Here is a 15,929-nt window from a genome sequence, read left to right on the forward strand (position 1 = left end):
AGAACTGGGAGACTTTTATTAAAGAAGCTTAGGGAAGGAGGTTTCAAGAGGAAATGTATATTTGAAAGGGCCACGTGCTTCTTAGATGTCAGAGGGCCCTAACGTGACACTGACTGTGATGGTGATGATGATAGTTCACATTTATCAGTTGCTTGCTTTGTGCCAAGCTTGGTTAGGAGACATGTATTTATTTGCAAGTGTTAATTCATTTTACACTTAGTATATGTCTTCTGTTAGAGGGTGGGAGGTAAAGATCATGTTGGAATTACTTCATGACTAAATAGGAAATAGAGTCAGTGGATGGCCTGACACAGCTTTTTTTAAAGAACACTTACCTACCCGGGGACTAAACTTCAAATAGCACAGTTGAATTGGCCACAAGCTCTGCAATTCTAGTTCATAATTGTTTCAAAGTATAATTTCATTTTAAGTGGCTCTTTGTCTCATCCTATCAATTTTGAATATCTTCCTTGTGGTAAGACTGCCTTTGATTTTGAGATGAAAAGGATTTATTTTGTACTGTGTAAGCCTAGCTAACTGTGGGCATTAAACTGTTGCACTTGACTGAGAATGAAGGGCTCTGACCCATGGATCGCTGTGAGCTCCTAAGCAACTGGAGGAGTGTCAGTTTCCACGGAGGCTGGCACTGAGGGGACACGAGGACTCTGTTGATAGCAGTCACGTGGCTGTAGAGCTGCAAAGGGAGAACCCCTATTTGACAGCTACTTTGCATGAACTATGTCCTACCTTGGCCACAAACCCTCCGTGTTTGTTCCCCTGAGACACCAACCTGCTATAGACTCCTCAAGCAGCCATGAGACACAACAGAGTTGCTTCATAGTGAGAAGAGTCAATGTAAACTCTTGCTATGGATTATTCAGATACTGACAGTGACTCTACTCTGGGATACAGTGATGATGAAGATTCCAGCGATGAAGTTCAAAGACTATCAGAGTCAGTGCACAGAAAACTGTATTGGTGAATTTTTTGGATCTTTTTTGTGCTCTAGGATTTCATTGAAAGAAATTTCTAACTCCTTCAAAAATCCTTAAAAAGAGAACACTGCTAAACTACATTGCTGTGAGTGTAATTATTCATTAATCAATAGCAAACTTGTAAAATATCTGTTAATCTGGCAAACAGTACCTACTTCTGGAGTAGTACATGTTTATTAGCTATGGTGAAATCAACTAATACACAGGTACAGAAATGGATGAATATGTGATTTTAATTTCAGAAATAATGAGCATGTTAGACCTGGACTGTTACATAGAAACATGTGCATTTACTTATTCTGAAGTGTGCTGAGTGTTCAGAGGCAATATGTATTTAGTGAAAGTTCTTAATTAAGTATATTGTACATGACCTTACAATTCTAGTTATAAAGTTCTCCCATGGTCAATGTTTTTTTCAAAATCTCACATATTCTTCTATTAGAAATTATCAGTTACCCTGACCTGCTAAAGGTAAAAATGAAAGAAAACTCACTTTTTAAAAATATCACTCTTCCTCACCTTCTTTTTCCACATCCAACTCAGTATTACATGAAAGTCTTGCTAACTTGGTAGATGTTCTATGTGAAACCAGTATTGTAATAGCTACGTATAGATAGAGAAAGTTTGATAAAAACATGAGGCTATTAGGGCCTCTATATTATATAAGTATGTAATATTCCATATCTCAGTCCAAATATTTGCTTGGGCCTATACAGGAAATAAGCATTCAGTAAGTCACAGCATTGTAAGCTTATATGAATGATATTCTCTCATTTGAAGTTTCTGTCATATCTTCTAAAACAAGGGATTAATATAGGTCAGTAGTAGGTCAGATAGCATTTTGTTTTTCACAGGAGCAGGCTTTTTGAGTACACAGAGACGACATTTCTAGACACCTGCTTAGACAGACATAACGGTATTAAGTACCTTAATAGTAAATACAATGACAGCATAATGGCAACATGAGTCTGGCATTCAATGAAGTCAGCATTGAGTAATTTCCTAGTGTTAAGTAATATTGTTATAAAGCAACACAGAAGGGCTAGAACATAGCCCTGGACAGGAATTCTACAAATTTGAGAATCAAAATTGTTTATTGGATTAGCTTTGCAGTTGGGTACCCATAAACACTTTAATGCTGTTTTTTTTTTTTAACAAATAGATATATTTTTATAGCAGACATTTTGGCTACCTGCTGCTCAGAGGTTATTTTGCACTAGAATGAATTTTGAATTGTTGCCAACTTTAAAATCTGATAGCAGAGTGTATAAACAGTGAGCATTGGAGCCAGTCAAATCTGTGTTCAAATTCCAGGGCTGCAACTTGTTAGTTATTTCTGGCTCTGGGTGTATTACCTAACCTCTGTCCTCATATGTACATTTAAGATAAATTACCCACCCTCTGTTATATGCACTAAATGAGATTTATGTGATTTGTTTAATATAGCTCCTGATTATATACTAGATGCTCAAGAAATGGGAAATATAATCTAATGCTTAATATTTTGTTTTTCTCCCATGTTATGTATCTTTTCTGTTGGGATATATGTCACTTTACTGGGTAATAAGCCTGATTGTAGCCCATAACTTAACAATTTTCCTTTCTAAAATAAAATATTTTCAATTTCCACTGACTATGTCACCCTTCTGATCTTTGATTTTTTTCCCCATCTGAATTTTAAAACATCTATATATATTCTTATAAGAAAAATGTCATGTATGTTTCAGAATACATCCAATTTAGGCTAGACAATACAACAATTTAAAATATTGGAAATTTGTGATGAAAGCATTTTAAGAAATTCATATGCACATAAAATATATACAAAATAAAGCATCATTTTGTATATGTTTTTTTTTAAATTTTTGTGGGCAATTTTTTAATTGTCAGGATGGAAATATGTTTTAGGAAAAGTCAGGTTTAATATGTCTTCTATAAAGCTGTGATAGAGTTTCTGTTTTTTAGCATTTTAGTCTGGCAGCAATTTGTAGCAACACACAGTGCTATGAGTACCTCCTAATAACAAGTCATTCACACAATTTATGGAAGACCGGATGGACATTACTGATGTTTTCTGCCCATTGTGTCTACTTTATCAAAAATCCCTACTCAGAAAGTGATAATGAACTGAAAATATATTGTCTTCAGTGGAGCAAAAATAAAATCCACACTTTTTCCTTGGGTAGGAGGGTTTCATAAAACACCAGAGAGCACCTCCACAAACACAGGCATGGCTGTGCTGGTGATCAAGAGAACTGGAAGTAATAAACGGAACACACAGCTCTCTTGGTGCCCGGCATGACAGTATACTTACAAGTGCATCACATGTAATACCACACGTGAGCAAGCACTCTTATCATTCCCATTTTCATAGATGTGGAAAGTAGGCTCTCCTAGAGCTTATGGCTTGTCTTATAAAGCCAAGCGAGTGGGTGTCCCAGGCCTGAACTCTGCTGTACACCCAAGATCTTCAGACTCTGATGCCTCTGCCATTCTTGTACCACCCTTACTAAGCACCTCCTGTGTGCCCAGCGTTCAGGATAAAATGGGGAGTAGAACTAGCCATGGAACCTGCCTTCGTCTGGTTTAGTGGGAGGGAGATAGAGTCATTAACCAAGCGATCACACAAGTAAATGTGTAAGTTACAAACTGATGGGTGCTTGGATAGAGAAGGATATAGGGATGAACATGTAGATACACAGGGAACCTGACCAAGTTTTCATTAAATCGGGATGGTATCCCTGAGGAAGTGGTGCTTGGACCGAGACCTAAAGGATAAGCAGAGGTGAATGGGTTGAGGAGCTGGAGAGGAACTTCCTGGGCTTAGGGAAGGCATGTTCGGAAGGACTGATGGCAGGAGGGAGATGATGTGTTCAGTCCTTAATCTGGGAGGCCAGTTTGGCTGGAAGGAAGAGAATGTGAGGGAGGTACTAGGAAAAATCATACTGGGAGTTGAGGGTCTAATAAAAATTTTAGAGTCAGAAGAGAATTTAATATTATAATTGAATTAAAATATGCAATAATCAATAGCTTTTTGTTATTTAATAGCAATAACCATTGAGAACCGGAAATGGAAATGGAATGCCACTCGTAAGAGAAACTGCTGATACAAAACACCTAATAGTACTTTTGTGTGTATGTGTCAGGTCCAAGGGAAAAAGCTAAAGAAATCTTATTTAAAGATACAAATCCAGATCTGAACATTGGAGGGTCATGCCAGGTTCTTGTATGGGAAATTAATATAATCAGAAAGTCTCTCTTGTGATCAATGAATAAATGTAATACAACTCTCCTAGAATCCCAATAATGGGTTTCTGAGAAGTAGAAAAATGATGTTAGAGTGTATCTATATATAAATGCTTAAGAATATCATCAAAATAGTTCTGAAAAATAATCTTAATAAGGGGAAACTTGATTTACCAAATACCAAATATTAATAGTTATTATAAAGCAACTGTAATCTTAACCGCATGATGTGTACAGCAACAGAAAAAGAAAGAAAGACCAGTGGAAAAAATACAAAGTTCAGAAGTATGTGTGAGAATTTAGTGAATTCTGAAAAAAAAAATTTACTGGAAACATATTTATTTACAGGACTTTAAAAGCCTGTTATTAACACATATGTTTTTATTATAATTTTTAGAATGTATTATTAGCACTATGCTATTTTCTATGTACATATCTCAGTAATATATTTCTAACATGTATTTTCATTAATGATATTAACTTAGGAATTTTAATTTTCTAGAAAAAAGGAGTATATTTTCAAGTACAATTTTATGTTTCCATGACAGTGGTACTATTAAACTTTCAGTAGCTCAAAATGAAATGTGAATGGTAATTTACCAAATCCACGTTTGGTTCCTTGAGTAAGACAAAAGATATTAGGGAAGATTTTTAAAGGTTTAAGAGGTTGATAGATCTTCCTACAGTGACAAACTTGATGCTTCTAAAAAGATAGTGTATACATATTTCAGTAAGAGTGATTGAGATTTGTCAAATACTCTTGAAGAACCATGAGCTCTAGTATAAATAAATAACTGTATTGAAAGTTACCAAAAGTTTAACTACATAAAAACAAGGCCTCTAAAGTAAAGAGATAATGAAAAGAGATGCATTGTTCTCAAGATTATACTGTTCAAATTCATACATAAATGGATTAGATACTCAGTTTCTAGAAATACAGTTTCAGGTCCTTTAAGAACTTTCATCTATTCATGTTCATTACTCTCTTTATCAATCTATAGTTAATTCCCAAAGAGAACACAGAATGATGATATAAAATTTTGTTTCACTTGTGTAAATGAAACTTTAACTTTGAAAATTGTAACTACTGGATTAGAACTATAAGATTTGCATGATTAATGACAGGAATAAGGTGGTTCCTCAGGACAAAGAATTTTGAAACATAAGCACAGTTTAAAGCTGTAAGTGCATATCACAAGGGTATACATAATTTAATACGCATCCTGAATTAATCACATTGAACACTTTTCTTTGAAATTAACAGGTTATTTTACTTCAATGTCTTTCATTTTTTACACAGGGAAGATGTGAGGACAGCAAACGTAATTGCAGCAGAAGCTGTGACCTGCCTTGTGATCGACCGAGAGTAAGTACATTCGTTTATTATGCATATTACACACTTGTGTCGGTGACGTATGTAAGTTCCTGGAATTACATAATTTTATAGAGCTATTAATATTTGTTTTATATCCTTTCATTTTAAAAGGAGTTCTATATATATTTGATTCTCATTCCCTATTATCCTTGGAAGTGGCCGGCTCTGCCATTTTTGCTTTATAATCTTCAACAAGAGTTTTAATCACTATGAACACCACCTCAGCTCATTTTTACACTGGGACAATGCAACAACATAGGGATATTGTGAGGATTAATGAGAACACATGAGGGAAGCATGTGTCCACATGTTATTTTTATTTTTTAACTCAGGAGGCACTCAACTAATGCTATTTGTGAACATTTTTATAATAATATACATTTAATATGCTAATATATAATTTTATGTAATAATACTACTATTAGGACGTGGCCTTTTCCTCAAGCATGTTTTAGTTATTTCCTCTATTCTTCCATCTTCAGAGGTTAGCATTAAAGAAAACATTTTTTAAGAAAGTATCAGTTCTAGGTATAGGCATATATTTAAGGTCATGAAAGGTTTGTTCAACGATGCCTCCTATCTGGCTTGTTAGTCTCATTATCTGAATTCTTTATAGGTTGGATTACAAATAGCAGATTGTTGACTCTCCAAGGGTCTGGGTAAAATGCATGCACACTGTCTGGAAGCAGTCCTCCAGACTTCTCACTGCAGTGTATATGGATAAGTTTATCAGAAAATCCAAATGCCTGAGTGAAGCAGAACTGTAAGACACCCATTCTAGTGGAGCCCTTAGAGCTCAGATAGGCTGTGAGCATCAGTGTGGGGTGAGACTGAGGGGCCAGACATGAGCAGTTCAGAATGATGGCACTGAATGTTGAGCTCAGGGGGCTCCAGGTGGAGAGGGATTCCTGCTGATTTCCAGATCACACTTTCGGAGGCCCCTCTGTGCTAAGATCTCTAGAACCAGATCAGTGGCACAGCTGCAGAATGATAGCTATCTCCATGGATATCTCTGAAATAGTCTTTTTCTGGATCCCCAAAACAACAATAACCCATTCATTCTTTCATTTGACTAACATTTTATTGTGAATATACCATGTACAAAGCATTATGCTACTGCTGTGAGAAGAATCAAAGAAGCAGCAGAATCCTGGTTTTGGGGGCTAGCTTCTCACAGAGAAGATTGGGTGCAATACACAAATAACTGTTATGCAAGGGAGGATATACTCAGGGTCCAGTGTATACACTTATGGGAGTTCAGAAAAGGGAGTGCCTCCTGAGGAGAATTAGGGAAGTCTTCATGAAAGAAATGGTAACATTATGTGACTCCATAAGTACAGCAGAGGCCATATAAACTGAGTGCAGAGTATATGCAGTACTCAAGAGGAAGCCATGAGCCATCTCAACCATCTAGAGTGAGGCTGTGTAAAGGTGGTTGGAGAGGGTGTTGTCACAAACTTCATAGATATGTTGGAGATGGTTCACCAACACTGAATGTTGGGATAAGGATAACTGACAATTTTGTGTGGCAAAATAGTGCCACCATAACAGTGTATTTGGTAGATTAATCTGAGGATGCTATAAAGATGAATTAGAGGTTGGAGGCAGATCATCTGGTTAGTAGACTAGAAATCCAAGGGGTGATCATAAGACTATTTATAGGAGGAATGCATAATAATGAAGAGGTAAAACCAGAGAGCATAGCACTTGACTGAATGTGAAGAGCAAGGGAGGAATTAGGGGTGTAACCAGGCTTGAAAAGATCTAGAAGGAGTTTAGAAGAGGAATTTGTTTGAGAAGCACAATGGTATTCCATTAAAAAATATGATGAACTTGACATTCAAGTTGTACACTCAAGAATAGATGCCCTGGAGGGGTGGAGCCAAGATGGCGGCATGAGTAGGACAGTGGGAATCTCCTCCCAAAAACATATATTTTTGAAAATACAACAAATACAACTAATCCTAAAACAGGGACCAGAAGACACAGGACAACAGCCAGACTACATCCACACCTGCGAGAACCCAGCACCTCGCAAAGGGGGTAAGATACAAGCTGCAGCCCGGCAGGACCCGAGCGCCCTTCACCCCAGCTCCCAGTGGGAGGAGAGGAATCGGAGCAGGAGGGAGAGGGAGCCCAGGACGGCTAAACACCCAGCCCCAGCCATCCACACCAGAGCGCAGACACAGTGCATGCGTGGGGTGCTGGAAACTAGAGAAGCAGGACAGTAGGACCTGTGAGTGGGTCCCAAAAGCCAGCCTGTGACAAAGAAAAGCGAGTGCTTTTAGGAAGTCTTAAAGGGACAGGGACCCCACAGCTGGACGGAAGCATCCCGGGTCACAGTCCAGCAGCTGGAAATTCCAGGGAACTCCGGGAGCACTAACCCCCTGGGCAACAGCTCTGAGACCCCTCACAGAGGTAAATACCCAAACAGCCCCCCGTCTATTACCCCTCCAGGGCCCTGCCATAGCAGAGCAGCAGCCTGAGGCTGGCCATGCCCACAGCAAGGGAGCTTCCTCCATACTGTCCGGGCAAGATACAGAGACCCAGTCTACACGCAATTGCCCAAAACAAGACACTAGGGGTCGCAGTTGTCCCAGTAAAGAAAGGCCAGGAGCCAAGTGGAAAGAGGCTTGACGCTCCCAGCTGATAGACGTGTCAATAGCACTCCACTGCACCTATCAACATGAAAAGGCAAAAAAATTTGATCCAGACAAGACTAACCGAGACAGCTTCTACATCTTCTACCTCTTCCCCTGAGAAGGAACCTGGGGAGATAGATTTAACCAGTCTTCCTGAAAAAGAATTCAGAACAAAAGTCATAACCATGCTGATGGACTTGCAGAGAAATATGCAAGAACTGAGGAGGGAGAATACAGAAATAAAACAAGCTCTAGAAGGACTTCAAAACAGAATGGATGAGATGCAAGAGACCATTAATGGACTAGAAAACAGAGAACAGGAACGCAGAGAAGCTGATGCAGAGAGAGATAAAAGGATCTCCAGGAATGAAAGAATTCTAAGAGAGCTGAGTGACCAATCAAAACGGAACAATATCCACATTATAGGGGTACCAGAAGAAGAAGAAGAGAGAAAAAGGGATAGAAAGTGTCTTTGAAGAAATAATTGCTGAAAACTTCCCCAAAATAGGGGTGGAAATGGCCTCTCAGACCACAGAGGTACACAGAACTCCCATGACAAGGGATCCAAGGAGGGCAACACCAAGACACATAATAATTAAAATGGCAAAGATCAAAGACAAGGATAAAGTATTAAAGGCAGCCAGAGAGAAAAAAAGGTCACCTACAAAGGAAAACCCATCAGGCTATCATCAGACTTCTCAACAGAAACCCTACAGGCCAGAAGAGAATGGCATGATATACTTAATGCAATGAAACTGAAGGGCCTCGAACCAAGAATACTGTATCCAGCACGATTATTATTTAAATATGGAGGTACTAAGCAATTCCCAGACAAGCAAAAGTTGAGGGAATTTGCCTCCCACAAACCACCTCTACAAGGCATCTTACAGGGACTGCTCTAGATGCGTGCACTCCTAAAAAGAGCACAGAACAAAACACCCAACATATGAAGAAGGGAGGAGAAGGAATAAGAAGGGAGAGAAATAAAGAATCATCAGACCGTGTTTATAATAGCTCAATAAGCGAGTTAAGTTAGACAGTAAGATAGTAAAGAAGCTAACCTTGAACCTTTGGTAATCACAAACTTAAAGCCTGCAATGGCAATAAGTACATACCTTTCAATAATCACCCTAATGTAAATGGACTGAATGCACCAATCAAAAGACACAGAGTAATAGAATAGATAAAAGAGCAAGACCCATCCATATGCTGCTTACAAGAGACTCACCTCAAACCCAAAGACATGCACAGACTTAAAGTCAAGAGATGGAAAAAGATATTTCATGCAAACAACAGAGAAAAAAGCAGGTGTTGCAATACTAGTATCAGACAAAATAGACTTCAAAATAAAGAAAGTAACAAAAGACAAAGAAGGACATTACATAATGATAAAGGGCTCAGTCCAACAAGAGGATATGACCATTATAAATATATATGCACCCAATACAGGAGCACCAACATATGTGAAACAAATACTAACAGAATTAAAGGAGGAAATAGAATGCAATGCATTCATTTTGAGAGACTTTAACACACCACTGACTCCAAAGGACAGATCCACCAGACAGAAAATAAGTAAGGACACAGAGGCACTGAACAACACACTAGAACACATGGGCCTAATAGACATCTACAGAACTCTACATCCAGAAGCAACAGGATACACATTCTTCTCAAGTGCACATGGAACATTCTCCAGAATAGACCACATACTAGGCCACAAAAAGAGCCTCAGTAAATTCCAAAAGATTGAAATCCTACCAACCAACTTTTCAGACCACAAAGGTATAAAACTAGAAATAAATTGTACAAAGAAAGCAAAGAGGCTCACAAACACATGGAGGCTTGACAACATGCTCCTAAATAATCAACGGATCAATGACCAAATCAAAATGGAGATCCAGCAATATATGGAAACAAATGACAACAACAACACAAAGCCCCAACTATATGGAAACAAATGACAACAACAACACAAAGCCCCAACTACTGTGGGATACAGCAAAAGCAGTCTTAAGAGGACAGTATATAGCAATCCGGGCATATTTAAAGAAGGAAGAACAATCCCAAATGAATGGTCTAATGTCACAATTATCGAAATTGGAAAAAGAAGAACAAATGAGGCCTAAGGTCAGCAGAAGGAGGGACATAATAAAGATCACAGAAGAAATAAATAAAATTGAGAAGAATAAAACAATAGCAAAAATCAATGAAACCAAGAGCTGGTTCTTCGAGAAAATAAAAAAATAGATAAGCCTCTAGCCAGACTTATTAAGAGGAAAAGAGAGTCAACACAAATCAACAGAATCAGAAACACGAAAGGAAAAATCATGACAAACTCCACAGATATACAAAGAATTATTAGAGAGTACTATGAAAACCTCTTTGCTAACAAGCTGGGAAACCTAAGAGAAATGGACAACTTCCTAGAAAAATACAACCTTCCAAGACTGACCCAAAAAGAAACATAAAATCTAAACAGACCAATTACCAGCAATGAAATTGAAGCGGTAATCAAAAAACTACCAAAGAACAAAACCCCCGGGCCAGATGGATTTACCTCGGAATTTTATCAGACATACAGGGAAGAAATAATACCCATTCTCCTTAAAGTTTTCCAAAAAATAGAAGAGGAGGGAATACTCCCAAACTCATTCTATGAAGCCAACATCACCCTAATACCAAAACCAGGCAAAGACCCCACCAAAAAAGAAAACTACAGACCAATATCTCTGATGAACATAGATGCAAAAATACTCAACAAAATATTAGCAAACCGAATTCAAAAATACATCAAAAGGTTCATACACCATGACCAAGTGGGATTCATCCCAGGGATGCAAGGGTGGTACAACATTCGAAAATCCATCAACATCATCCACCACATCAACAAAAAGAAAGACAAAAACCACATGATCATCTCCATAGATGCTGAAAAAGCATTTGATAAAATTCAACATCCATTCATGATAAAAACTCTCAATAAAATGGGTATAGAAGGCAAATACCTCAACATAATAAAGGCCATATATGATAAACCCACAGCCAACATCATACTGAACAGTGAGAAGCTTATAGCTCTTCCTCTGCGATCAGGAACAAGACAGGGATGCCCACTGTCCCCACTGTTATTCAGCATAGTACTGGAGGTCCTAGCCATGGCAATTAGACAAAACAAAGAAATACAAGGAATCCAGATTGGTAAAGAAGAAGTGAAACTGTCCCTGTTTGCAGATGACATGATATTGTACATAAAAAACCCTAAAGACTACACTCCGAAACTACTACAGCTAATATCAGAATTCAGTAAAGTTGCAGGATACAAAATTAACACACAGAAACCTGTGGCTTTCCTATACACTAACAATAAACTAATAGAAAGAGAAATCAGGAAGACAATTCCATTCACAATAGCATCAAAAAGAATAAAATACCTAGGAATAAACCTAACCAAGGAAGTGAAAGACTTGTACCCTGAAAACTATAAGGAACTCTTAAGAGAAATTAAAGAGGTCACTAAGAAATGGAAACTCATCCCATGCTCCTGGCTAGGAAGAATTAATATCGTCAAAATGGCCATCCTGCCCAAAGCAATATACAGATTTGATGCAATCCCTATCAAACTACCAACAGCATTCTTCAATGAACTGGAACAAATAGTTCAAAAATTCATATGGAAATACCAAAGACCCCAAATACCTAAAGCAATCCTGAAAAGGAAGAATAAAGTGGGCGGGATCTCGCTCCCCAACTTCAAGCTCTACTACAAAGCCACAGTAATCAAGACAATTTGGTACTGGCACAAGAACAGAGCCATAGACCAGTGGACCAGATTACAGACTCCAGACATTAACCCAAACATATATGGTCAATTAATATTCGATAAAGGAGCCATGGACATACAATGGGGAAACGACAGTCTCTTCAACAGATGGTGCTGGCAAAACTGGACAGCTACATGTAAGAGAATGAAACTGGATCACTGTCTAACCCCATACACAAAAGTAAATTCGAAATGGATCAAAGACTTGAATGTAAGTCATGAAACCATAAAACTCTTAGAAAAAAACATAGGCAAAAATCTCTTAGACATAAATATGAGTGACCTCTTCTTGAACATATCTCCCCGGGCAAGGGAAACAAATGCAAAAAATGAGCAAATGGGACTATATCAAGCTGAAAAGCTTCTGTACAGCAAAGGACACCATCAATAGAACAAAAAGGTATCCTACAGTATGGGAGAATATATTCATAAATGACAGATCCAATAAAGGGTTGACATCCAAAATATATAAAGAGCTCACACACCTCAACAAACAAAAAGCAAATAACCCAATTAAAAAATGGGCAGAGGAGCTGAACAGACACTTCTCCAAAGAAGAAATTCAGATGGCCAACAGACACATGAAAAGATGCTCCACATCGCTTGTCATCAGAGAAATGCAAATTAAAACCACAATGAGATATCATCTCACACCAGTAAGGATGGCTACCATCCAAAAGGCAAACAACAACAAATGTTGGCGAGGTTGTGGAGAAAGGGGAACCCTCCTACACTGCTGGTGGGAATGTGAATTAGTTCAACCATTGTGGAAAGCAGTATGGACGTTCCTCAAAATGCTCAAAATAGAAATACAATTCGACCCAGGAATTCCACTTCTAGGAATTTACCACAAGAATGCAGCACTCCAGTTTGAAAAAGACAGATGCACCCCTATGTTTATCGCTGCACTATTTACAATAGCCAAGATATGGAAGCAACCTAAATGTCCATCAGTAGATGAATGGATAAAGAAGAAGTGGTACATATACACAATGGAATATTATTCAGCCATAAGAAGAAAACAAATCCTACCATTTGCAACAACATGGATGGAGCTAGAGGGTATTATGCTCAGTGAAATAAGCCAGGCGGAGAAAGACAAGTACCAAATGATTTCACTCATCTGTGGAGTATAAGAACAAAAGAAAACTGAAGGAACAAAACAGCAGCAGAAGCGCAGAACCCAAGAAAGGACTAGTAGTTACCAAAGGGAAAGGGACTGGGGAGGACGGGTGTGAAGGGAGGGATAAGGGTGGGAAAAAAAAGAAAGGGGGCATTACGATTAGCATGTATAGTGTGGTGGGGGGGCACGGGCAGTGCTGTGCAACACAGAGAAGACAAGTAGTGATTTTACAGCATCTTACTATGTTGATGGACAGTGACTGTGAACGGGGATGTGGGGGGGACTTGGTGATGGGGGAGCCTAGTAAACATAATGTCCTTCATGTAATTGTAGATTAATGATACCAAAATAAAATTTAAAAAAAAACTTAAATCCAAAAAAAAAAAAAATAGAATAGATGCCCTGCAGGAGGGAGAAAATGTAGGACAAGAAGTCTTATGAGAGTTAACTTAAAATTAACTTAAACATTGCTTACATTGAGTTAACATCTAAAACCATGAGACTGGATGGAAGTGTGTGAAAAAACAGAGAAAATAAAAGTATCAAGCTTAGAAATTAGAAAAATTCTTACATTTAAGAGTGAGGCAGGGAAGAAAAACCAGAGACTAAAACTGCAATAGTAGCAATCAGAGCAGGTTAGGAAACCTCAGAAACCAAAAGAAGATTTCAGGAGGAAAAGAATAATCAGCAGTGTTAAATGCAAGTAAGAAGCCAAGGGGCATATGGGTAGAGAAAAAGGCAACGGGTTTAGTAACCTGGGAGAATACAGTGTTAAAGTAAGGGGAAAGAATGGAATCTAGATGACAGAGTGAGTGGGTACTGAGAAAGTGAGTGCACTGAGATGAAAGCATTTCTCTCATGAAATCTGGCTAAAGAGTGGAGAGGGAAAGAAAGAGAGAGGGGGCATCACTGAGGTGTTGGAGAATTCCCTTACAATGGGGATACACAAGCAGCCAGGAAGGTGGAGCAAATGAAACACATAAGGGGGTGTTCAGTGGAAATGGGGGCCACAGGGGAGAAAACTGTGGGCAAATAAGGACAGGTTGCTTGGCACACATATGCAGTTTTTTGTTGTTAGATTTTTGTTTGTTTGATTTTTGTATTCTTGGGTTTCATTTTGTTTTCTGAAAATAGCAAAAAAAGAGGAGAGGAAGAAAATTTGGGGAGATGTAGATAGGGAAAATTATGGGAACTTGGTGAGGGAAGGACCTAGAGTAGGGCTGAGGGCTTTCCCACTGATGGGGGGTAAATGGGTGATCATGTCAGTTTATGTCCCCCCTAGTCCTTTATAATTTTTTGAATTTCCACACATATGAGATCCTACCTAGAAGGCAGATAGGATTTTTACAGAACAGGACTAAAGTCCATAGAAATGTAATAACTTGGTAAGGTTTTATGGTAAATGGCAAACCCAGATTCATGTAATCAGAGAAACAAACTGGATGGGATTTTGTGGATCATCTAGTTCAGCTTCTGTTTAGTTTGCTGAAAACATGAGGAATTAAGGTGGATCACATACACACACATCCTAATTTTGCCCTCATCCTAATTTTCTCTCTTTTTTTAAACCTTATTTTGTATAGTGTGCAGTGGGGAACTTTGTCAATAATGGTCTTTGTCAATAATGCTTAGTACATGAATCCCGACTGCATCATCTTATGAGAATATGGACAAGTTACTTAAATTCTAAGTCTCAGTTGGCCTATTAGCAAAATGGGATAATATTACCTAAATTACAAAATTAGTTTGAAGATCAAACAATTTAACTTCTGTAAATATCCATGCACAGCACAAAGCATGTAGTAAGGACTCAATAATATGCCCTTCCTCTTCTTACAGAAGGAAAAGGAATCCCTTGAATTTAGCAGTTTTTTTCTCAAATCAACATTAGTTTATCTTCAGGGATGATATACAGAGGGACACTTAGGTCTAGCTTTAAACATAAATATAGAGAAGACAGCTTGAGTGTAGGACTCAAGAAGTGCATGTCTATGCTCTTAGGAAAGAAAGTGGGATTTCCACAAATATTGAATTCACAGCTAAAAAAAAAAAAGTCAAACTGTAACTGAAGCATCCTGTCAGAAGCCTGCTGCTGGTACCTAATTTATGGCCAATTAGGGGAGCACCAGGGCTTCATCGTGTGCAAACAGATGGCAGACATTACAACTGTCAACAAAAGGAGCTTCTTTCCCAAATTTACAAGCGAGGTACCATGTTACATAAGCCAGTGACTATGCTTTATCATTCCAGTGGGAGAGCAAATGAACATTATTGTAACTAATCATGCATGTCATAATTTTTTTAAAAAAGTGTTCATTGGTGAACTAGTAAATGATAAACAGATATATGGCTTCCTCAAGAAATATCCTCTGAGGATTGGTTTCCTGCAGGTTAATCATTTTCTTAGTAACTAGATGCAGAGATTGCAAGTTCGTGAAAATTGATTAAAAAAGAATATTAGTCTAACAGAATAATCTATTTCCATTAAAAAGATTTTTGGATATATAAAACAACTTGATGTTTTTAGCACCTCTTGTTTTAGAATCCATGAAAAGAAATTAATATGAAAGTATGTTATTATGTTCCATTATGAGTAATTCAATGGCCACTTCTTCATTGGCATAAGAAGTTATTGATGAAGCTAGAAGTTCATGTAAGATTATTTTTTGACATTTTGAGATAATCAATCAATTAAAGGTATAATATAACTACCAGTAAATGTTAA

The 15,929-nt window shown here is 37.9% G+C and overlaps 1 protein-coding gene across 3 annotated transcripts in view; it reads left to right on the plus strand.

The window, feature by feature from the left end:
- Positions 1–15,929, plus strand: part of PRKG1 (protein kinase cGMP-dependent 1) — a 1,239,474-nt gene that overhangs the window by 1,087,072 nt on the left and 136,473 nt on the right. For 2 of the 3 annotated variants that reach the window (XM_036924011.2, XM_036924010.2), the window contains exon 8: positions 5,542–5,607. In XM_036924011.2, the coding sequence (XP_036779906.1) occupies positions 5,542–5,607 (66 nt within the window). Of the gene's footprint in view, positions 1–783; positions 955–5,541; positions 5,608–15,929 lie in introns of those variants that run through there. The other variant, XM_036924012.2, reaches the window with a different exon arrangement.

This window comes from Manis pentadactyla, chromosome 8, assembly GCF_030020395.1.
Source record: "Manis pentadactyla isolate mManPen7 chromosome 8, mManPen7.hap1, whole genome shotgun sequence".
Classification (NCBI taxonomy): Eukaryota; Metazoa; Chordata; class Mammalia; order Pholidota; family Manidae; genus Manis; species Manis pentadactyla.